This window comes from Cnephaeus nilssonii (assembly GCF_951640355.1).
Source record: "Cnephaeus nilssonii genome assembly, chromosome: X".
Taxonomy (NCBI): Eukaryota; Metazoa; Chordata; class Mammalia; order Chiroptera; family Vespertilionidae; genus Cnephaeus; species Cnephaeus nilssonii.
In genome coordinates, this window is record NC_137071.1 from 59,654,273 (window position 1) to 59,680,104 (window position 25,832).

The 25,832-nt window shown below is 43.1% G+C and overlaps 1 protein-coding gene across 1 annotated transcript; it reads left to right on the forward strand.

Moving 5' to 3' along the window:
- Positions 1 to 1,576: 1,576 nt before the first annotated feature.
- LOC307095311 (glyceraldehyde-3-phosphate dehydrogenase-like) lies at positions 1,577 to 2,062 on the forward strand (the record flags this gene model as incomplete). Its single annotated transcript, XM_079764549.1, has 1 exon — positions 1,577 to 2,062. The coding sequence occupies one exon, from the start codon at positions 1,577 to 1,579 to the stop codon at positions 2,060 to 2,062; it is 486 nt and encodes a 161-aa protein (XP_079620675.1).
- Positions 2,063 to 25,832: the final 23,770 nt, after the last annotated feature.

A 25,832-nucleotide genomic window follows, 5' to 3' on the forward strand; every position in this document is an offset into this window, starting at 1 on the left:
AAAAGTTTGACAAGAAATGGTTGGTTAACAAAGTGAATGATTGCAGATAGTCTGGACATTTTTTTTTTTTTTGCTTGATATTATGGAGTTTTTAGAGTTTCTATCTACATGAAAGTATCTCCTTTGGAGACCTAATTTAATCTATTTGAACTGTGTTCCCCTTTCAATGAATTCCATTGTCAACATAGTTTTATCTCTCCTGAGGGTAAGAGCAACTGGCAGAGGTCTTTTGGGTAGATGTGCCCATGACATATATTTCTAGAAAATTGAGAAGCAAATAAAGCCATCTTTGTATTATTTGGATTATAAAAAATGTTGTGATGTACTGGCACTAAAAATCACTCTCTGAGCATAGAAAGACATTTAATTCCTCCTTTTGGTACTGGGGAATAGACTGCCACTAGAATGTACTTAGAAGGTTATCAGAATAGATGACAGATGCAAACATAAAAGTTAAGGAGAAAGGTTGAATGAAAACTCTTGCCAAAAGAATCCAATACAAAATCAGTTACATTAGACCTAACTTTTTGAATGTCTCCTTCTGTATTGAGTATAAAACCATAAGTGGATAAATTCAGGCAAGATATTAAGTGTAGAAAATTCTTAGTATAAACAAGTTCATTAAAAATTCAGGGGCTTTTAACACCTCAGTAACAGCCTGCCCCAAGGTTAGCATTTATTGCTTTGAACTGCCAGCATCTTGCTTTTATGAGACACATTTATATGCTAAGTTGCCTATTATGTTAAACTGTAAGTTCCCATTTAGCAGCATCAGAAATAAGATTTGACTATAAGTGTTTGTATTTATTAGTGCTATGCCAGACTTCCTAATAGCTCAAAATTCCTAAGGCTGAAATTCATTGCATCTCCTTCAGAAGGTGCTTGCATAAAATAATTTGTTATGAATACTACATTTGCATAGACTTGAAGTTTTCAGACTTTGGACATCAAGCAAAGTGGAAACAATTACTTCATTTGATTTTACCCTTAAGCAACACATAAATATCAAGAAAATAAAAGTACAATCTAACTAATGACTACTTTTTCTTTAATGATTTCAGAGTAAATTATCAGGAAACTCCAGGGAAATGGATGTTGAGTAATGATATCTTATCTAATAAAACAGTAATATGCAAATCATCACTCCGCTACACTCACAAGCCACGCCCACCAGCCAATCAGAAAGCAAATATGCAAATACACCCAACCAAGATGGCTGCAGCCTCGGAGAGTGGACACGGTTGGAACTGGGCGATTGGAGCCGAAGATCAGAGGGGAAGATCGGAGCCAGCTTGGGTCCCCCACAGGCTATCAGAGCCAGCTGGGGTCCCTGCCCAGGGCCCGAGCCTCAAACAGAGGCTTGCAGCATTGGCTGGGGGCGGAGCTGGGCCATTGGAACCAGCTGGGGTCCCCTGCGGTGATTGGAGCCAGCTGGGGGTCCCTGACCAGGGCCCAAGCCTCAGCCAGAGGCTTGCAGCTTTGGCTGGGGATGGAGCCCGGCGATCGGAGCCAGCTGGGGGTCCCTGCCCAGAGCCCGAGCCTTGGCCATGACAACTTTGGTATCGTGGAGGGACTCATGACCACAGTCCATGCCATCACCGCCACCCAGAAGACCGTGGACGGCCCCTCTGGGAAGCTGTGGCGTGACGGCCGCGGGGCTGCCCAGAACATCATCCCTGCTTCTACCAGCGCTGCCAAGGCTGTGGACAAGGTCATCCCTGAGCTGAATGGGAAGCTCAGTGGCATGGTCTTCCGTGTGCCCACCCCCAACGTGTCGGTTGTGGACCTGACCTGCCGCCTGGAGAAAGCTGCCAAATACGACGATATCAAGAAGGTGGTGAAGCAGGCGGCAGAGGGCCCCCTCAAGGGCATCCTGGGCTACACTGAGGACCAGGTTGTCTGCTGCGACTTTAACAGCGACACCCACTCCTCCACGTTTGATGCTGGGGCTGGCATTGCCCTCAATGACCACTTTGTCAAGCTCGTTTCCTGGTATGACAATGAATTTGGCTACAGCAACAGGGTGGTGGACCTCATGGTCCACATGGCCTCCAAGGAGTAAGAGCCCCCTGGACCAGCAGCCCCAGCAAGAGGAAGAGAAGCCCTCCGCTGCTGGGGAGTCCTTGCCCCAGATCAGTCCCCCGACACACTGAGAATCTCCTGACCACCGTTTCCATCCCAGACCCCCTGAAGAAGGGGAGGGGCGTAGGGAGCCCTACTTTGTCGTGCACCATCAATAAAGTTCACTGTACCCAGCCAAAAAAAAAAAAAAAGCCTCTGGCAGGGAGCCAGCTGGGGGTCCCTGCCCAGAGCCCAAGCCTCTGCCAGAGGCTTGCGGCCTTGGCCGTGGGTGAAGCCAGGCGATTGCGCCAGCTGGGAGTCCCTGTGGGGGATTGGAGCCAATTGGGGGTCCCTGCCCAGGGCCCAAGCCTCAAACAGAGGCTTTAGGCCTTGGCTGCAGGTGGAGCCGGGCGATTGAGCCAGCTGGGGGTCCCTGCCCAGGGCCCGAGCCTCAAACAGAGGCTTGAGGCCTTGGCCAGGGGTGGAGCCTGGTGATTGGGCCAGCTGGGGGTCCCCTGCCAAGGGCTGGAGGCTTTAGGCCTTGGCAGGGGCGGAGCCGGAGATCACAGGAGATAAGTGTGAACTACAGAGGAAATACCTTTTCTGACCTCTCATTGGCTAAGCTCCCTGTATGCCACTGGTAGGTAATATTCTTAGTAACTTGGGTAGAAGAATCCAAAAAGGTGATCTAGGGCTTTTCCACCACACTCCTGGGGGAAAAAAACAAAGGTCCTCTGCTGGAGGGCTAAGACATGTCATAACCTGCCCTGCACGGTTTGGCTCAGTAGATAATGCCTCGGTTTGCCAACCGCAGAGTCCAGTTTAGATTCTGATCAAGGGCATGTACCTAAGTTACAGGCTTCTCCCTGGCTGGGGCCCAGGTCAGGGCTCATGCAGGAGGCAACCAATCTAAGTATTCCTCTCACTTTGATGTCTCTCTCTGTCTTTCCCTTTCTCTTTCACATTCTCTAAAAGTCAATGGAAACATATACTCAGGTGAGGATAAAAAAAAAAAAAAGAAAGAAAGAAATGTCATATTCTATGAGAGACACATCTTGAAAATGCCTAAAGAAAGTTGTAATTTTTTCTTGGTGAAGGGACTAGAGTCCGTGTTGATGAAAACACCTTGGTGGCTGCGGTGACTGGCAGTGGCTCCAGCAGTGGGGTGATGGGGCTGGTGCCTTTCCCTGATCAGCCCGGTTGTCTCTCACAAAGGGAGGCCAAACTGCGGCTTAGGCTTGCTCCTTATGGAGAGCGGGCCTAAGCCATCAGTAGGACATCCCCTGAGGGCTCCCAGTATGTGAGAGGGGGCAGGCTGGGCTGAGGAGACACCCCCAGTGCACGAATTTCGTGCACCGGGCCCCTAGTGGTATTATAAACATTCTCACATATCACAAGGTTGCCAGGCATTTGTATGGCGCATCAGGGAGTTCACTTGATTCTATTTATCATGATATAATGATTAAAAAAATGTAATACAGGAACTTCAACATGTCAAACTTCAGTTGGATGTAGTAGGAGAGAATGTACTGATTAAATGCACAAATTGAAAAGGAAATTGACCCAGCCAGTGTGGCTCAGTGGTTGAGTGTCGACCTATGAACCAGAAGGCTCTGGTTCGATTTCTGGTCAGGGCATATGCCTAGGGTTGTGGGCTCAGTCCCCATTGTGGGGCATGCAGGAGGCAACCAATCAATACTTCTGTCTCATCATTGATGTTTCTTTCTCTCTCTCCCTCTCCCTAAATCTCTTGAATTAATAAAAATATTTAAAAAAAAAAAGAAAAGGAAATTGAAAATCCTACCTAGAAAAAGACTTTCCACATTGGTGGATAGCAGAGAGTAAAAATATAAATATGTTCTATTTGGGAAATATCATGCAACCCCCCCCTTTTCCCAAATATCTTCTTGAATCTATTTCTCTTACACTTGAAATATATTAGCATCAGAACACAAAATGAACAATAGATTTTAAATTAAGTCACAAACCTTTAACCAATAGCTTGTTTTATGCAGCATTGCATAATTATAAAGGAATTTATTCCATTTGAAGATAATTTTTTTCCTTAGTGTTGAAATATGCATTTTATTCCTTTTCATTTTGTCACAGCTACTTAATTTAGGTGGGGTTAACCCTACACATGGTCCTAACAATGAACAATGATATATTTTGTCATTTACTTTATTAATGTTATTTGTTCCTTGTGAACACATGACTGAGAAAGTCTAATCAGAGGGAAGTCTAGGAATTTGTTCAATATCTGGAGAAGAGATGCTCCTCTCTCCCTTGATGAGAATAAGAAGGCATACAGATCTGGGAACTTCTGGCAGCTACCCAATAAAAATAAAAATAGCCAGCCTGAAAATACAGCCAACATAAGAAAAAGAAAACCAAGATAATGACAGAAAAACCTAGCTGGAATCCTGATAGCATCACAAATCTCTAGTTCTAATCATCCCTGCAGTCCATCGATCTCTAACTTCATCTATACTAATAAAAGGGTAATATGCTAATTAGTCCAGACATCTTCCTGATGTCCTTCCGGACAAAGCCACAGTGGCAGGACCAAGGCAGAGGTGGTTAGGTGCAATCAGGCCAGTAAGGGAGAGCAGTTAGGGGGATCAGGCCAACAGGGGAGAGCAGTTAGGGGGATCAGGCTGGCAGGGGAGAGCAGTTAGGAAAATCAGGCTGGCAGGGGAGAAGTTTGGGGTGATCACGCAGGCATGCAGAGTGGTTAGGGGTGATCAGGCAGGCAGCCAGGCAAGTGAGCAGTTAGGAGCCAGCGGTCCCTGATTGCGAGAGTGATGTCCGACTGCCAGCAGTCAGACATCTCCCGAGGGGTCCCAGATTGGAGAGGGTGTAGGCTGGGCTTAGGGACCCCCAACCTGTGCACGAATTTCATGCACTGGGCCTCTAGTATATAATATTTACTTTTTAAAATTATTTTTAACTGTTTTCTATTAATTATAAATAAATAAAAATTCTGCCTGATATATAGCTGTTTTGTTGTTGTTTCGCAGTAGGTTTTAATCTAACAGTATCTTTCTGTAGGTTTTAATCTAACAGTATCTTTATACCATTTCATATTTCTTTGGGAGGTATTAATAGAAAGAGAACAATTTTTTTAGGAAATCCAAATAGAGTCAGAATCATCCTTTAGCAGTTACAGAATATTGGGAAAATGGAATGAATTGAACTTGAATGCTGTGAAATGAAAGAATTAGCATGTTCTCAGGTTATAAAACCTATTTATTGAGTCCTACACTTAAGGAATTGCCAGATGAGAGTCACCCTAAAGACTGCTGTACTAGAAATATGCCATGATAAAGACACCAGATAACAGACATAGAATATGTGATTAACTTGCTCTTTTCTCTTTGTTCCAGTAATACTTGTCCTATTTCTGATCTAGCAATGAACCCATTTTACTTGTATTTCCTTCACTGATGTATGAGTTCCTTATGGGTAAAGTCTCTCTTATTTTTCTTTCTATTTCCAAATGAGCACAATGTGTTTCATATAGAAGTGTTTCTGAGTAGTTAAATGAATGACAGTAGGAAAGTAATGAACTTTCAAAGGATTGAGAATTTTCTCTGTGCTAGATTGGATGGACCTAGAGACTATTTCTCCTTACCACTCAGCACAGTGTTTATAAAAGAACTGGTTCAAAAAACTAACTTTGAAAAGGGTTTATGAAAAAAAATACACACATTAATCTCCTACTGAGAGGTGCAAAGAATTAAACATTTAAGAACTCTATTTCATTTTTTAAAATTCCCTATTCATTTTAAAATAAACTTACTGGGGGGAGAAAAGATGGCGACCGGCAGGAAGGTAGGGAGAGAGAGAGTGTGAGTGAGGAACCCATAGAGGAGAGTGTAGACATGTGTGGTGTGTGTGTGTGTGTGTGTATGAGCTAGGGTCAGTTAGATTCTGCAGGTCTTCCAAGGGGCTCCCTAACCGGGCAGTCCTAGACTGCGGAGCCCCACGCACAAAGCGGGCACTTCTCGGCGGCTGGTGCGGACGTGGAGACCACGCCATCTTGAGAAACAGAGCTGCCTGAGACTCGGATCCTGGCTTCTGACACAAACCAGGACCCTGCATCCACTGGGGACAGAGAACTGCTATCACAGCTTCAGACCAACAAACAACAAGAATCCAGACTTCCCGGCAGATTTCCGTGAGTCAAAGAGCCTATCCCCCTCCCAGCAGGCTCACGGATAGCGCCATAGTAACTGATAGACCCGCCCCTCGCCCAAGCTGCAAAGCGCTCACAGGCGCATGGAAAGCCCCATAGTAACTGATAGACCCGCCACTCACCCAAGCTGCAAAGCGCTCACAGGCAGCGGATAGCACCATAGTAACTGATAGACCCGCCCCTCGCCCAAGCTTCTGAGCTTTGCACAGGGACTCGCTCTCCCATAGGGAATTTGGCGCGCACGCATGCGGGACAGAAGCAGCTCCCCATCAGGGAAATCTGTCAGTGCGCACAGAAGGCTCCCCTTCGGGGAATTTGGGGGAATTTGGCATGCGGGTCACAGCTCCCGCTTCGGGGAATCTTAGAGCATGCACAGAGGGGCTTCCCTTTGGGGAATTTGGCGCGCAGGACAGACTCCACCCCCCTTCCGGGACTCTGGTAGAGTGCACGGAGACAGCTCATCTTCAGGATTTTAAGAATGTGCGCTCTAGCTGGTTTGGCTCAGTAGAGAGAGCACACACAGGACGCAGCTCCACTTCAGGGAATTTGGCACGCCGGACACAGCTGCCTGGGATCCCTGACTCACAGCGCATTCACACCAAGAGCCAGGGACCCCAATTGTTGGTGCATGCACACACAGGGACCCTGATTCTCAACGAGAAACCGCACAAGGCAACAGAGACTTTGACACTCGAGTCTTGGTGCAGACACAGGGAAACTCTGACTCCTGGCACATGCTAAGGATCTCATTTTCGGCACATACCAACAGTGTGGTGCAGACAGGGCCCCTGATTCTAAGTGTGCACACGAGACCACATGGAACACTGGGGACACTGACCCTGGGCAAGTCTGGTTCCCACCAACCAAAGGCAGCCACACATCCTAGTGTCAGAGCACTTCAGTGAAACTCGGGTGGAGCGAAGTCCCCACAGCACACAGCCCATGTCCACGCAAACAGAAGCTTGAGCTTTCCGGTAATAGCCAGAATGGGGAAACGAAATAACTCACAGAGGAAAGAAAATGTGGAGTCGCCAAGAAAGGAAATTAGTGAAACTGAAGCTTGCAACATGACCGAAAAGGAGTTCAGAGTAATGGTCGTGGAATTTATACATCGGATGGATGAGAAAAATCAACAACTTATGCAAGAATCAGGAAGAAATGAAAAGTGATATAGCTACAATCAAAAACACCATGGAAAGTTTCAACAGTAGACTACAAGAAGCAGAGGACCGAATTAGTGAGTTAGAAGATCAGGTACAGAAACAAGCTCAATCTGAACAGCAATTGGAGAAAAGAATTAAAAAGCAGGAGGAAAGCCTAAGGGAGCTTCAGGACAACATGAAACGAAGTAACATGCGTATAATAGGGCTGCCAGAAGGACAAGAACAGCAGCAGGGATTAGAAAATCTATTTGAAGAAATAATGACAGAAAACTTCCCGGATATGGGAAAGATAAAAGTTACAAAAGTACAGAGAGTCCCAAGCAGGATCAACCCCAAAAGACCCACACCAAGACATGTCATAATTTCAACGGCAAATATAAATGATAAAGAGAGAATCCTAAAGGCGGCAAGAGAGAGACAGAGAGTTACCTATAAAGGAACACCCATCAGATTGTCAAATGATTACTCAACAGAAACACAACAAGCTAGAAGTGAATGGAAGGAAGTATACAAAGTGTTGCAAAGCAAAGGAATGAATCCAAGAATACTATATCCAGCAAGACTATCAATCAAAATTGAAGGGGAAATCAGGAGCTTTGCAGACAAAAAAAGGCTCAGGGAGTTTATCACCACCAAACCAGCAATGCAAGAATTGCTAAAGGGAATACTGTAAAAAGAAGAAATAAACAGGTAAGAAGGAATACAGACACAAAAGTAGATATGACTACAAAGAAATACCTTTCAGTAATAACTTTAAATGTAAACGGACTAAATGCTCCAATCAAAAGACATCGAGTAGCTGAATGGATAAAAAAACACGACCCATATATATGCTGTCTACAAGAGACCCACCTCAGAACAAGAGACTCACACAGATTGAAAGTGAAGGGATGGAAAAATATCTTATAGGCAAATGGAAATGAAAAAAAAGCTGGGGTAGCAATACTTATATCTGACAAAATAGACCTCAAAGTAAATGCCATAACAAGAGATAAGGAAGGCCACTTCATAGGGAGAAATCCAACAAGAAGAAATAATTCTGGTAAACATATACGCTCCCAATATAGGAGCACCCAAAACATAAAAAAACTCCTGGAGGAGATCAAGGGAGAGATTAATAGTAATACAATCATAGTAGGAGACTTTAATACCCCATTATCACCACTGGACAAATCCTCTAAACAAAAAATCAGCAAAGAAATAGCAATCCTAAATGACTCACTAGACCAGATGGAATTAATTGACATCTTCAGAACATTTCACCCCAAAGCCACAGAATATACATTATTCTTAAGTGCACATGGGTCATTTTCAAAGATAGACCATATGCTGGGTCACAGGCAAAGTCTCTTCAAATTCAAGAAGATAGAAAATATATCCAGCATCTTCTCAGATCACAGTGGCATAAAACTGGAAATCAACTACAATAAATACAATCCAAAGAAATCAAACACATGGAGACTAAACAGCATGCTATTAAACAAGGACTGGGTCACCAGAGAGATCAAGGAAGAAATAAAAAACATCATGGCAACAAATTACAATGAAAACACAACAATCTAAAATCTATGGGCAACAGCGAAAGCAGTCTTGGGAGGGAATTTCATAGCTCTACAAGCCTACTGCAAAAAACAAGAAACAATGGTAATAAATTACTTAACCTTACAGCTCAAAGAGCTAGAAAAAGAGCAGCAAGAAAAGCCCAGTGTAACCAGAAGGAAGGAAATAACAAAGATCAGAGCGGAGATAAATGACATAGAGACCAAAGAAACAATACATAAGATCAACAAAACCAAGAGCTGGTTCTTTGAAAGGATAAACAAGATTGATGGACCTCTAGCCAGGCTCACCAAAAAGCAAAGAGAGAGGACCAAAATAAACAAAATCAGAAATGAAAGAGGTGAAATAACAACAGACCCCGCTGAGATACAAAGGATTGTTACAAAATACTACAAACAACTCTATTCCAACAAACTGGACCATCTGGAGGAAATGGACATATTCCTAGAAAAATATAACCTTCCAAAAATCAATCAAGATGAATCTAAACAGCTCAATAGGACAATAACTATGGACGAAATTGAAGCAGTCATCAAAAAGCTTCCGGCAAACAAAAGCCCGGGGCCTGATGGCTTCACAGGAGAGTTTTACCAAACATTCAAGGAAGAACTAAAACCTATCCTCCTCAGACTATTCCAAAAAATTCAAGTGGAAGGAACACTTCCAAGCTCCTTCTATGAAGCCAGCATCACCCTAATACCAAAACCAGATAAAGACAACACAATGAAAGAGAATTACAGACCAATATCCCTCATGAACATAGATGCCAAAATCCTCAACAAAATTCTAGCAAATCGGCTCCAGCAGTACATCACAAAGATCATACACCATGACCAAGTAGGATTTATCCCAGGAATGCAAGGATGGTACAATATCCGCAAATCAATAAACGTGATACATCACATAAACAAATTGAAAGATAAAAATCACATAGTCATATCAATTGATGCAGAAAAACAATTTTACAAAATCCAACACCCTTTCTTGATAAAAACTCTCAACAAGGTGGGAATAGAAGGCTCATACCTCAACATAATAAAAGCTATATATGATAAACCCACAGCAAACATCATACTCAATTGTCAAAAACTAAAAACATTTCCCCTAAGAACAGGAACAAGACAGGGATGCCCAATCTCACCACTCCTGTTTGACATAGTACTGGAAGTATTGGCCATTGCAATTAGACAAGAAGAAGAAATAAAAGGCATCCAAATTGGAAAAGAACAAGTAAAGCTGTCTTTATTTGCAGATGACATGATATTGTACATAAAAAATCCGAAAGACTCCATCAAAAAACTAATAGACTTAATAAATGAATTCGGCAATGTGGCAGGATACAAAATTAACGCCAAGAAATCTATGGCCTTTCTATACACCAATAGTGAACTTACAGACAGAGAGACTAAAAAGGCAATCCCATTTACCATCGCACCAAAAAAATTAAGATACCTAGGAATAAACTTAACTAAGGAGGTAAAAGACCTATACACGGAAAACTACAGGACACTGAAAAAAGACATAGAGGAAGACGTAAACAGATGGAAGAACATACCATGTTCATGGATTGGTAGAATCAACATCATTAAAATGTCCATACTACCCAAAGCAATCTATAGATTCAATGCACTCCCCATTAAAATACCAACGGCATATTTCACAGACCTTGAAAGAACTCTCCAAAAATTCATCTGGAATAAAAAAAGACCCCGAATAGCCACAGCAATCCTGAGAAAGAAGAATAAAGTAGGAGGGATCTCAATACCAGATTTCAAGCTGTATTACAAAGCCACTGTTCTCAAAACAGCCTGGTACTGGCATAAGAACAGACATATAGATCAATGGAACAGAATAGAGAATCCAGATATTGACCCAAACCACTATGCTCAATTAATATTTGACAAAGGAGGCATGAACATACAATGGAATAAAGACAGTCTCTTCAATAAATAGTGTTGGGAAAATTGGACAGATACATGCAAAAAAAAATGAAGCTTGATCACCAACTTACGCCATACAGAAAAATAAACTCAAAATGGATACAGGACTTAAACATAAGACGGGAAACCATAAAAATACTAGAGCAATCCACAGGCAGTAAAATGTCAGACATATGCCAAAAGAAATTTTTCACTGACACTGCCCCTAGGGCAATGGAAGCTAAAGAGAAAATTAACAAATGGGACTACATCAAAATAAAAAGCTTTTTTATAGCAAAAGAAACCATCAACAAAACAACAAGAAAGCCCACTGCATGGGAGAACATATTTGCAAATGGCATCACTGATAAAGGTTTAATCTCCAACATCTACAGGCAGCTTATGCAACTTAATAAAAGGAAGATAAATGATCCAATAAAAAAATGGGCAACGGACGTAAACAGAATATTTTCAAAAGAAGACAGAAGGAAGGCCAAGAGACACATGAAAACATGCTCAACGTCACTAATTATCCGAGAGATGCAAATCAAAACAACAATGCGGTACCATCTCACACCTGTCAGAATGGCTATCATCAACAAATCAACAAAGGACAAGTGTTGGCGAGGATGCGGAGAAAAAGGAACCCTCGTGCACTGCTGGTCGGAATGCAGACTGGTGCAGCCACTGTGGAGAACAGTATGGAGTTTCCTCAAAAAACTGAAAATGGAACTCCCATTTGACCCAGTAATCCCACTCCTGGGAATATATCCGAAGAAACTAGAAACACCAATCAGAAAGGATATATGCACCCCTATGTTCATAGCAGCACAATTCACCATAGCTAAGATTTGGAAACAGCCTAGGTGCCCGTCAGCAGATGACTGGATCAGAAAATAGTGGTACATCTACACAATGGAATACTATGCTGCCATAAAAAAGAAGGAATTCTCATCATTTGCAGCAACCTGGATGGAATTGGAGAACATTATGTTAAGTGAAATAAGTCAGTCAATGAAAGAAAAATACCACATGATCTCACTCATTTATGGATAATAAAGAGCATTATAAACTTGAACAAAAAGATAGATACAGAGACAGTAAAGCATCAAACAGACTGTCAAATTACCGGGGGAAGGTTAGGGAGAGGTGGGGGAGATAAGAGATCAATCAAAGGACTTGTATGCATGCATATAAGCATAACCAATGGATGCAAAACTCTGGGGGCTGAGGGCATATATGGGAGTGGGGTGAGGCGGGCAATGGTAAAATATGTACACATATAATACCTTAATAAAAAAATTGAAAATAAATAAATAAAATAAACTTACTGGAATTATACAAATAAAATTATATTACAGGGAATTTGAGAAACAAAACCAGATCACTCGTAATAAATAGCTTACACACAGGCACTGATATTTTGGAAAAGAAAAAGTGCCCTTGCAATTTTATATACAATTTTATCACTTCACTTTGTGCAATAAGCATCATTCCATTTTTTTTTTCAATTTAATCCACAAAACTGCATTTTTAATGGTTACAAATTGTCTACACACTAAATATACAAAACATTTATTTAGTGATTCTTTTGTTGTTGTTAAATACTTAAATTGCTTTCCATTTTATATCATTACTTAGCGGCCCAGTGCACAAAATTTGTGTGTGTGTGTGTGGGGGGGTGGCAGGAGGGTCCTTCAGTCCTGTCTGCACCCTCTCACAGTCAGGGACCTTTTAGGGGATGTCCAACTGCCAGTTTAGGCCCAATCCCACAGTTGGACATCCTTCTTGCAATCCAGGACCTCTGGCTCCTAACTGCTTGCATGCCTGCCTGATCGCCCCTAACCACTTGCCTGCCTGCCTGATTGCCCCTAGCTGCCTCTGTCTGACTGCCTAATCTCCCCTAACCACTCACCTGCCTGGCTGATCACCCCTAACTGCTTCTGCCTGCCTGCCTCATCTCCCTTAACCACTTGCCTGCCTGCCTGATCACCCTTAACCACTCTCCTGACTGCCTGATAGCTCCTAACCACTTGCCTGCCTGCCTGATAACCCCCTAACTGCCTCTGCCTGCCAGCCTGATGGCCCCTAACCACTCGCCTGCCTGCCTGATTGCCATAGCTGCCTCTGCCAGCCTGTGTGATTGCCCTTAACCACTTGCCTGCCTGCCTGATAGCCCCTAACCACTTGCCTGCCTGTTTGATCACCCCTAACCACTCGCCTGCCTGCCTGATTGCCCCTGGCTGCCTCTGCCTGACTGCCTCATCACCCCTAACCACTCGCCTGCCTGGCTGATCACCTATAACTGCTTCTGCCTGCCTGCTTCATCTCCCCTAACCACTTGCCTGCCTGCCTGATCACCCTTAACCACTCTCCTGACTGCCTGATAGCCCCTAACCACTCACCTGCCTGCTTGATTGCCCCTAACCGCCTCTTCTGCCTACCTGATTGCTCCCTAACTGCCTCTGCCTGCCTGCCTTATAGCCCCTAGCCACTTGTATGCCTGCCTGATCGCCCCTAACTACTTGCCTGCCTGTCTCATTGCCCTGATCTCTGGTCATTCTGGTCATTCCACTGTTTCAGTCACTGGGCTTTTATTATATAGGATAAGTAATACTGTGATGAACAACCACATCTTTTTATTTTATCTTTTTAAAAACTCTTTATTGTTGAGAGTATTACAGATTTTTCCTCTTTTCCCCACTATTGCACCCTCCACTCAGTTCCTGCCCCACCCCAAGCCTTCCCCACCCTATTTTCTGTGTCCATAGGTAATGCATATATACATGTAAGATCTTTGGCTAATCTCTTCCTGCCCCTTTTCCCCACTTCCCTCTGAGATTTGTCAGTCTGCTCCATGTTTCCATGCTTCTGATTCTATTTTATTCACCATTTTATTTTGCTCATTAGTCTTCTTGTTCATTTATTTTGATTTATAGTTTCTATTATTGATAGATATGTATTTATTGCCATTTTAATGTTCATATTTCTTCTTGTTCTTCTTATTCTTGATCTTGTTCTTCTTCTTATTTTTAAATAAGTCTTTATTGTTCAGATTATTACACTTGTTCCTCTTTCCCCCCATAGCTCCCCTGAACCCAGGTCCCACCCCACCCCATGCCCTAACCCCCCACAGACCTCGTCCATATGTGTAAGATTTTTGTCCAATCTCTTCCCGCACACCCCACACACACTTCCCCCTGAGAATTGTTAGTCCACTCCCTTTCTATGCCCCTGATTCTATTATATTCACCAGTTTATTCTGTTCATCAGATTTTTTATTCACTTGAATTTTAGATTCACTTGTTGATAGATATGTTTTGTTGTCACTTTGTTGTTCATATTTTTTTTTCAATTTTTTAATTAAGGTATTATATGTGTACATATCTTACCATTGCCCTCCCCACACCCCACTCCCATGTATGCCCCCACCCCCCAGAGTTTTGCATCCATTGGTTATGCTTATATGCATGCATACAAGTCCTTTGATTGATCTCTTATCTCCCCCACCTCTCCCTAACCTTCCCCTTGTAATTTGAAGTCTGTTTGATGCTTTACTGTCTCTGTATCTATCTTTTTGTTCAAGTTTATAATGTTCTTTATTATCCATAAATGAGTGAGATCATGTGGTATTTTTCTTTCATTGACTGACTTATTTCACTTAACATAATGTTCTCCAATTCCTCCCAGGTTGCTGCAAATGATGAGAATTCCTTCTTTTTTATGGCAGCATAGTATTCCATTGTGTAGATGTACCACTATTTTCTGATCCAGTCATCTGCTGACGGGCACCTAGGCTGTTTCCAAATCTTAGCTATGGTGAATTGTGCTGCTATGAACATAGGGGTGCATATACCCTTTCTAATTGGTGTTTCTAGTTTCTTCGGATATATTCCCAGGAGTGGGATTACTGGGTCAAATGGGAGTTCCATTTTCAGTTTTTTGAGGAAACTCCATACTGTTCTCCACAGTGGCTGCACCAGTCTGCATTCCGACCAGCAGTGCACGAGGGTTCCTTTTTCTCCGCATCCTCGCCAACACTTGTCCTTTGTTGATTTGTTGATGATAGCCATTCTGACAGGTGTGAGATGGTACCGCATTGTTGTTTTGATTTGCATCTCTCGGATAATTAGTGACGTTGAGCATGTTTTCATGTGTCTCTTGGCCTTCCTTCTGTCTTCTTTTGAAAAGATTCTATTTAGGTCTGTTGCCCATTTTTTATTGGATCATTTATCTTCCTTTTATTAAGTTGTATAAGCTGCCTGTAGATGTTGGAGATTAAACCTTTATCAGTGATGCCATTTGCAAATATGTTCTCCCATGCAGTGGGCCTTCTTGTTGTTTTGTTGATGGTTTATTTTGCTGTGAAAAAGCTTTTTATTTTGATGTAGTCCCATTTGTTAATTTTCTCTTTAGCTTCCATTGCCCTAGGGGCAGTGTCAGTGAAGAATTTCTTTTGGCATATGTCTGACATTTTGCTGCCTGTGGATTGCTCTAGTATTTTTATGGTTTCCCATCTTATGTTTAAGTCCTGTATCCATTTTGAGTTTATTTTTGTGTATGGCGTAAGTTGGTGATCAAGCTTCATTTTTTTGCATGTATCTGTCCAATTTTCCCAACACCATTTATTGAAGAGACTGTCTTTATTCCATTGTATGTTCATGCCTCCTTTGTCAAATATTAATTGAGCATAGTGGTTTGGGTCAATATCTGGATTCTCTATTCTGTTCCATTGATCTATATGTCTGTTCTTGTGCCAGTACCAGGCTGTTTTGAGAACAGTGGCTTTGTAATACAGCTTGAAATCTGGTATTGAGATCCCTCCTACTTTATTCTTCTTTCTCAGGATTGCTGTGGCTATTCGGGGTCTTTTTTTATTCCAGATGAATTTTTGGAGAGTTCTTTCAAGGTCTGTGAAATATGCCGTTGGTATTTTAATGGGGCGTGCATTGAATCTATAGATTGCTTTGGGTAGTATGGACATTTTAATGATGTTGATTCTACCAATCCATGAACATGGTATGTTCTTCCATCTGTTTACGTCTTCCTCTATGTCTTTTTTCAGTGTCCTGTAGTTTTCCGTGTATAGGTCTTTTACCTCCTTAGTTAAGTTTATTCCTAGGTATCTTAATTTTTTTGGTGCGATGGTAAATGGGATTGCCTTTTTAGTCTCTCTGTCTGTAAGTTCACTATTGGTGTATAGAAAGGCCATAGATTTCTTGGCGTTAATTTTGTATCCTGCCACATTGCCGAATTCATTTATTAAGTCTATTAGTTTTTTGATGGAGTCTTTCGGATTTTTTATGTACAATATCATGTCATCTGCAAATAAAGACAGCTTTACTTGTTCTTTTCCAATTTGGATGCCTTTTATTTCTTCTTCTTGTCTAATTGCAATGGCTAATACTTCCAGTACTATGTCAAACAGGAGTGGTGAGAGTGGGCATCCCTGTCTTGTTCCTGTTCTTCGGGGAAATGTTTTTAGTTTTTGTCCATTGAGTATGATGTTTGCTGTGGATTTATCATATATAGCTTTTATTATGTTGAGGTATGATCCTTCTATTCCCACCTTGTTGAGAGTTTTTATCAAGAAAGGGTGTTGGATTTTGTCAAATGCTTTTTCTGCATCAATTGATATGACTATGTGATTTTTATCTTTCTATTTGTTTATGTGATGTATCACGTTTAGTGATTTGCGGATATTGTACCATGCTTGCATTCCTGGGATAAATCCTACTTGGTCATGGTGTATGATCTTTGTGATGTACTGCTGGAGCCGATTTGCTAGAATTTTGTTGAGGATTTTGGCATCTATGTTCATGAGGGATATTGGTCTGTAATTCTCTTTCATTGTGTTGTCTTTATCTGGTTTTGGTATTAGGGTGATGCTGGCTTCATAGAAGGAGCTTGGAAGTGTTCCTTCCACTTGAATTTTTTGGAATAGTCTGGGGAGAATAGGTTTTAGTTCTTCCTTGAATGTTTGGTAAAACTCTCCTGTGAAGCCATCAGGCCCCGGGCTTTTGTTTGCCGGAAGCTTTTTGATGACTGCTTCAATTTCGTCCATAGTTATTGTCCTATTGAGCTGTTTAGATTCATCTTGATTGATTTTTGGAAGGTTATATTTTTCTAGGAATATGTCCATTTCCTCCAGATGGTCCAGTTTGTTGGAATAGAGTTGTTTGTAGTATTTTGTAACAATCCTTTGTATCTCAGCGAGGTCTGTTGTTATTTCACCTCTTTCATTTCTGATTTTGTTTATTTGGGTCCTCTCTCTTTGGTTCTTGGTGAGCCTGGCTAGAGGTCCATCAATCTTGTTTATCCTTTCAAAGAACCAGCTCTTGGTTTTGTTGATCTTATGTATTGTTTCTTTGGTCTCTATGTCATTTATCTCCGCTCTGATCTTTGTTATTTCCTTCCTTCTGGTTACACTGGGCTTTTCTTGCTGCTCTTTTTCTAGCTCTTTGAGTTGTAGGGTTAAGTAATTTATTACCATTGTTTCTTGTTTTTTGCAATAGGCCTGTAGAGCTATGAACTTCCCTCTCAAGACTGCTTTCGCTGTGTCCCATAGATTTTGGATTGTTGTGTTTTCATTGTCATTTGTTGCCATGATGTTTTTTTATTTCTTCCTTGATCTCTCTGGTGACCCAGTCCTTGTTTAATAGCATGCTGTTTAGTCTCCATGTGTTTGATTTTTTTGGATTGTATTTATTGTAGTTGATTTCCAGTTTTATGCCACTGTGATCTGAGAAGATGCTTGATATAATTTCTATCTTCTTGAATTTGAAGAGACTTTGCCTGTGACTCAGCATATGGTCTATCTTTGAAAATGACCCATGTGCACTTGAGAAGAATGTATATTCTGTTGTTGTTCATATTTTTTATCTTTACCTTTTTCTTCTTCTTCCTCTTCTTAAAGAATACCCTTCAGCATTTCATATAATACTGGTTTGGTGGTGATGAACTCCTTTAGCTTTTTCTTATCTGTGAAGCTCTTTATCTGGCCTTCAATTCTGAATGATAGCTTTGCTGGGTAGAGTAATCTTGGTTGTAGGTTCTTGCTATTCATCACTTTGAATATTTCTTGCCACTCCCTTCTGTCCTGCAAAGTTTCTGTTGAGAAATCAGCTGACAGTCAGTCGTATGGGTACTACCTTGTAGTTAACTGTTTTTCTCTTGCTGCTTTTAAGATTCACTCTGTCTTTTGCCCATAGCATTTTAATTATGGTGTGTCATGGTGTGGTCCTCTTTGGATTCCTTTTATTTGGGGTACTCTGTGCTTTCTGGACTTTTAAGTCTATTTCTTTAACCAGGTAGGGGAAGTTTTCTGTCATTATTTCTTAAAATATGTTTTCAATATCTTGCTCTCTCTCTTCTTCTGGCACCCCCATAATTCGAATGTTGGTACACTTGAAATTGTCCCAGAGGCTCCTTACACTATCTTCATATTTTTTAATTCTTTTTTCTTTTTCTCTTTTCTGGTTGGATGCTTTTTCTTCTTCATATTTCAAATCTTTGACTTGATTCTTGGGATCCTCTAGTCTGTTGTTGGATATCTGTATATTATTCTTTATTTCAGCCAGTGTATGCTTAATTTATAATTGGTCCTTTTTCATATCCTTGAGGGTCTCACTAAATTTCTTGAAGGTTTGTAGAAGATTCTTGAGTAACCTTATCACCATGATTTTGAACTCTATATCCAGTAGTTTGCTTTCCTTCATTTCTTTCATTTGTGACATGTTTCTTTGTCTCCACATTTTGGCTGCTTCCCTGTGTTGATAGAGTGGCCTTGTGTGCTAGATGCCCTATAGGTCCCAGTGGCTCAGCCTCCCCAATCACCTGTAGCCTGTGTGCACCGTCTTGTTGTAGTTAAGCCTTGATTGTTGTTGGTATCGCCGTGAGTAATGGACCTCCAGGTCAATTGGCTGTAAGGACCAGCTGTGTCTACAATGGGAGAACTGCTGTTCTGGAGACACCCTTATGGGGTAGGACTTGCTTCAGTGGGGCCTTGGTGCTCACTGAATCTGCCCCTTGAGTGTGTTGCTTATGTATGTGAAGAGTTGTAATCTGGTATGGTCTCACACTGACCACTGGGTACACTGGCTCTTGGATCTCCAAGGAGGTGCAAAGTCAGCCACTGCCTGAGGCTACCCAGCAGGAACTACAGAGAAATCTGCAGATTCCTCCTCTTTGTTTGAGGTTTGGAAGTGCCCAGATGAGGCCCAGCTGTGAAGCAATGCAGGCTGCTGCTGCCGGGCCTTAGGCCTTCTTTTGGATGCTTTGGAGCTCTCTGACCTAGCTGCAGTTTGTTAGGTTTTAGGTTGCAAAAGAACAGACCATTCATATGCAAAAGCTGCTGCACACAGCGTGGGTGGGTTGTAAATAGGGTGGGGTGGGGTCTCAGGGAATCACCAGGTGGAGCAAACAGCAATGGCTGCCAGTCAGCCCTGCCCTGGAGAGGTCCCCACATCTCCACATCCGGTGCCCCTGTGCAGGAACAATGATCACTGGGAGCACCTCTGAGAGAAAGCTGCCCTCATGTTCCAGCCCAATACCAAACTGTCCCGTTTCTCCCCATATGAGCATGGTTCCCCAGAGTCTTACTTGGAACTGGAGTTCAGAGCAATCAGGAGTGCACCCAGTTGCCAGCCCATTTTGTGAGCACCTCCACACCTCTGCACCTCCCACCAGTCTCAATGTACTTTTTTCTTTCCTTCTACTTGTAGAACTTCCACTCATCCAGCTTTATCATGGTTCTGGATGATATTTTATTTGTTTTTTAGCTGTAGTTTTGATGTGGTTGTTAGAAACAGCAAGTACAGGTGTTTATCTATGCTGCCATCTTGGTTGTCTCCTTCTTCTTACTCTTATTTTTATTTTTTTATTCTTATTCTTATTCTTATTCTTATTTTTACTAGAAGCCCGGTGCATGAAATTCGTGCACGGCGGGGGGTTGTCCCTCAGCCCAGCCTGTACCCTCTCCAATCTGGGACTCCTGGAGGGATGTCCAACTGCCCGTTTAGGCCCACATCCCTCTCACAATCCAGGACTGCTGGCTCCCAACTGCTTGCCTGCCTGCCTTCCTGATTGCCCCTAACTGCTTCTGCCTGCCAGCCTGATCACCCCCTAACCACTCCACTGCCAGCCTGGTTGCCCCCAACTTCCCTCCTCTGCCAGCCTGGTCACCCTTAACTGCCCTCTCCTGCAGGGTTGATCACCTCCAACTGCCCTCCCTTGCAAACCTGGTCCCTCTCAACTTCCCTCCCTTGCAGGCCTGGTCGCTCACAACTGCCCTCCCTTGCAGGCCAGGTGCCTCCCAACTGCTCTCTCCTGCTGGCCATCTTGTGGTGGCCATCTTGTGTCCACATGGGGGCAGGATCTTTGACCACATGGAGGCAGCTATATTGTGTGTTGCAGTGATGATCAATTTGTATATTACTCTTTTATTAGATAGAATAGAGGCCTGGTACAGGGCTGGGGGCCAGCTGGTTTGCCCTGAAGGGCATCCCGGATCAGGGTGGTGTTCCCTTGGGGCGTGGGGTGGCCTGAGCGAGGGGCCTGTGGTGGTTTGCAGGCCAGCCACGCACCCTGGTGACCCAAGAGGAGGCCCTGGTATCTGGAATTTATTTTCCTTCTACAATTGAAACTTTGTAGCCTGGAGTGGAGCCAAGCCTGCTGTTCCCTCCGGGGCGGCAGCTATTTCTGTGGCAGTTAATTCACCTTCTACAATTGAAACTTTGTTGCCTTAAGCAGGTGGGCCCGGCCAGGGTGTGCGGAAAGCTTTGCTTCCCCTGTTGCCGCCGGCAACCCTGGCCTGCTCTCTCAAGCTCCATTCTGCCGCCATTTGTTTGAATTTGTTTACCTTCTATAATTGAAACTTTGTAGCTTGAGTGGAGGCTTAGGCCTGCAAGGGCTATGGAAAGCTTGGCTTCCTCTGTTACCTAGGAAACCTTGCTCTCTGTGGCTGTAGCCATCTTGGATTGGGGTTAATTTGCATACTCGCTCTGATTGGCTGGTGGGCATGGCTTGGTTGGTGGGCGTGGCTTATGTAGCGGAGTGATGGTTAATTTGCATATTGCCATTTTATTAGAGAGGATTCCTATTCATAAAGAATATGCTTCAACATTTCATTTAATACTGGTTTGGTGGTGATGAACTCCTTTAGCTTTTTCCTGTCTGTGAAGCTCTTTATCAGACCTTCAATCTTAAATGATAGCTTTGCTGGGTAGAACAACCTTGGTTGCAATTCCTTGCTATCATCACTTTAAATGTTTTCTGCCACTCCCTTTTGGCATGCAAAGTTTCTGTTGAAAAATCAGCTGACAGTCATATGGGCACTCCCTTGTAAGTAACTAACTGCTTTTCTCTTGCTGCTTTTAAGATTCACTCTTTGCATTTAACCCTCTTTGGATTCCTCTTATTTGGGACTTACTTCCTGGACTTGTAAACCTATTTCTTTCACCAGGTAGGGGAAGTTTTCTGTCATTATTTCTTCAAATAGGTTTTCAATATCTTGCTCTATCTCTTCTCCTTCTGGTATCCACATAATATGAATGTTGATATACTTGAAGTTGTCCCAGAGACTCCTTTCACTGTCTTCAAATTTGTGCATTACTTTTTCATTTTGCTCTTCTGCTTGGGTGTTTTTTGCTTCCTCATATTCCAAATTGTTGATTTGATTATTGGGATTCTTTACTCTATTGTTGAATCCCTGTAAATTATTCTTTATTTCAGGTAGTGTATGCTTAATTTCTCACTTTTTTCATGTCTTTGAAATTCTCACTAAGATTCTTATAAGTCTCACTAAGTCCCTTGAAGCTCTCATTAAGATCCTTGAGCAACCTTATACCCAGTGTTTTGAACTGTGTATCTAGCAGTTTGCTTGCTTCTATTTCTTTCATTTATGACATTTTTTTGTCTCCACATTTTAGCTGTTGCCTTGTGTTTGTTTCTATGTATTAGGTAGAGCTGCTATGTCTACTGTAATTGGTAGAGTAGCCTTCTGTAGTAGGTGTCCTATAAGGCCCAGTGGCTCAGCCTCCCCAGTCACCTGAGCTGGGCACTGTAGGTGTGCTCTGTGTGGGATGTGTTCACAATCTTATTGTAGTTGAACCTTGATTGCTGTTGGCATCACTGGGAGGAGTTGACCTCCAGACCAACTGGCTGTGAGGACCAGCTGCGACTACAGTGAAAGAGCAGCTGTGCAGGAGATATCCCTATGAAGCAGACCTTGCTTCAGTGGGGCTTTGGTGCTCACTGAGCCTGCCCCTTGTGGATGTGTAGAGCTGCCATCTGGTATGGTCTGAAGCTTTCCACTGAGTGCACTGGCTCTGTGGCCTCCCAGGAGGTGCAAAGTTAGCCTGAGGCCACCTGGCAGGAGCTGCAGAGGGATCTGCAGATGGCTGCTACTTGTCTTGGCCTTGTGAAATGCCCATGCAAGGACAACTGTGAAGCAAGACAGGCTGGTGTTAATGCTGGCTCCTGGGCCTTTTATTGATAGGTTGGGGGTATGCTGACACCAGCTGTTGCTTGTTTGATAGATTTTAGCAAAGTGTGAAGCCTGAACCAGGACATGCCATTCATATGGAAAAGCTGCTGCAAACAGCTTGAGTTGGGCTACAAATTCTGATGTTTGGGGCAGGATCACTGAGAATCACCAGGGAAGAATGAACAATGTGAGCTAGGCTGATGGAAACTCATACATGGCCATTAGTCAACTCTGCAATGGGGGAGGTTCCAGCACGGGAACAATGACCCCTGTGAGGGCTCCCATCTTGGATAAAGCCTACCCCAAGTTCGTGCCCCAGTACTAGACAATCTATTTCCTCCCCATATATCCCTGGGTCTCCCAAAACCACTCACCTCTGGAGCACATAAGGATCCAGTCCAAGTATGTTCATGCACTTGCCATTTAAGGGGAACACCTGGGTCTCCAGCAGCCTCTGTGTCACTCAGCCACAATCCCCACTGGTTTTTACATCCCAAAGTTATGGGTCTTCTCTTCCCAGCTCTGGAACCCTGAAATGGAGGCTGGTGTGGGGCTGGGATCCCTTGCTCCTCACAGCAGGTGTCTGCAGCTAAGATATCCCTCCTGATTAAAAAATGGCACATGTGGGGGCCTATTTCATGCCTCCACCCCTCCCACCAGTCTGGATGTACTTTCTTTTTTACTTCCCTAGTTATGGGACTTCCATTCAGGCAGTTTTCAGCATTTTTTAATCATAGTTGCTTTGTATTTTAGTTGTAATTTTTATGTGGTTGTGGGAGGCAGATTGTACCAGCATTTACCTATGGCACCATCTTGGTTCTCCACAACCACATCTCTTTTATATTTTAGACTACTAGTTAAGGTCAATAATACCAAATGTGGTATTATTAGGTTAAAATTTTTAAACATTTTTAAGATTTTATATCTATCTATCTATCTATCTATCTATATAGATAGATAGATAGATAGATAGATAGATATATAGATATATATATACACACACACATACTAGTGACTTGGTGCATGAAATTAGTGCACATTAAAAGGGGATTAATTAGAGGAAATAATTTAATATTGCTATTTGCCCTTGCTATATAATAGAAGTGTCAGAGATGAAAGAAAATTAATAAAATGTATATGAAAACCTTCCTCCTGTCAGAGTCTGGGGCACACCACGGGACCCAGAGTCAAGTCCCTGCCCACCCACATGCACCTCAAAATCGCATGAGACCCAGACCCAGCCGGCCCCCCCTCATTGGGCTAGATCCATACCCAGCTAGTCCCACCCTTATCAAGGCCTTCCGGGCAGGAGGCGTAGCCTCAGGTCCCCTGGCCCGGTGCCAGGCTGGGGGATGTGGCCTGAGGTCCCCTAGCCCAGACCAGGGTGGGGGGCGTGCCTTGAGGTCTTCTGTCAAGCCCCGCCAGGTGGGGGACATGGCCTGAGATCCCTTGTCAAACCCCGCTGGGTGGGGGGCATGGCCTGAGGTTCCCCCGTCAAGCCATGCCAGGTGGGGGTGTGCAGCCTCAGGTCCCCCGGCCCAGCACCAGGAGGGGAGCGCAGCCTCAGGTCCCCTGTCAAGCCCCACCAGCAAGGGTGTGCAGCCTCAGTTCCCCCGTAAAACCCTGCTGGGCAGGGGTGTGGCCTGAGTTCCCCTGACCCAGCACAGGGGGTGAACCTTGAGGTCCCCCATCAAGCACTGCTGGGTGGGGGGCATGGCCTGAGGTCCCCCATCAAGCCCCACCTGGTGGGGGGCACAGCCTGAGGTACCCTGGCCCAGCACCAGGAGGGGGGTGCAGCCTCAGGTCCCCCATCGAGCCCCACTGGCAGGGGGGCACAGCCTCAGGTCCCCCGTAAAACCCCGCTGGGTGTGGCGCGACCTGAGTTCCCCCAACCCAGCACTGGGGGTGCACCTTGAGGTCCCCCGTCAAGCCCCACTGGGTAGGGGGCATGGCCTGAGGTCCCCTGTCAAGCCCCACCTGGTGGGGGGCAAGGCCTGAGGTCCCCCAGCCTGGCACTGGGGTGGGGGGAGCAGCCTGAGGTCCCCTAGCCCAGCACCAGGACGGGAAGTGCATCTTGAGGTCCCCTGTCAAGCCCTGCCGGGCGGAAGGTGCAGCCTGAGGTCCCCTGTCAAGCCCCATGTGGGGTGGGGGAGGGCATAGCCTCAGGTCCCTGCTGATTGCTCATTAAGGCTCCTTTTGGGAACTTGGCCTCAGCTGTGGGTACAGCCATCTTTGTGATGTAGTGATGGTCAATTAGCATATTTCCTCTTTATTAGATAGTATATATACATACATATATATGTGTATATATGTGTATGTATATATATATATATATACATATATATATGTGTGTGTGTGTGTGTGTGTGTGTGTGTGTGTGTGTGTGTTTCCAAAATGTTTCAAATAATTTATAGTAATGTCAGCAATTCATGGCTGTTACTTCTTTGCCACAATCAAATAATGAAAATTATCATTTTTAAATATATGCTAAGGTAATTGGTAAAAATTGGAGATACTGCATTCTCATTTTAGTTACTGTTTTCTTTTCTTGTGAAGTTAAACATTTTAAATATATTTTTCTTTAGTAAAATATTTTTAGCTTTTGTGGCAGAGTTTCTTGATCGCCTAGGAATGCCTTTTACCAGCTGTGACCTGTGCTAATAGTTCTTACCTGAAACCTTAAATGGAAGATTGCCCTTTAAATATTGGAGCCAGCTTCAGCAGAGGTGCCTCCACCTAGGTCAGCACTTAGTTGATGGTACAGGCCTATGAAATCTGCACTACCTTGTCTTTAAAATGGATGAGATGATACTGAGATGACATTTGCATTCCAGATCTCCCCATGGCATCAAGTTAAGAGTAGATTTAATTTAAAACATCTTTGCACAGCCCCCTCTCTTCCTATCCGGTTTTCCTCATTACCCTAAATACTTTCCTTTAAAAAGGAAGAATCTCCCATTTCAAGGTCTGGTTTTAGGGAACCCAACCTAAAACAAATATAATTTGCATATTTACATACTTTGGCTTTAATGTATATTTGTTTGTTTGTTTGTTTTTGTTTGCTTTTACTGGTTATTAAAGATTTGGTAAATATAAGTTCTGTTTTTATACAATATTTCAATAAGAAAACAGATCAATATGATTCTCTTTATACTCTTAGAGTAAAAGGAGTAAAATCTCTTTTATTTTTTACAATTAATTGATTTAAATTCCATTTGCCCAGAAACATGATTAAATCAATCTAAAGAGATTTATCATTATTTCAGACTCCAGGTGGAAAGACAAAAAAAACAAAAACAAAACTAACAAGAATATACTAACTGGGTAAGATTTTAAAAAATCAACTGCCAGAAACTTACTTCACTAATGTAACATATAGGCATGTATTATAAGGCAAAAATGTTTTATATTGGATTTTAACATTTTTAAACCTAAAGACATATGCA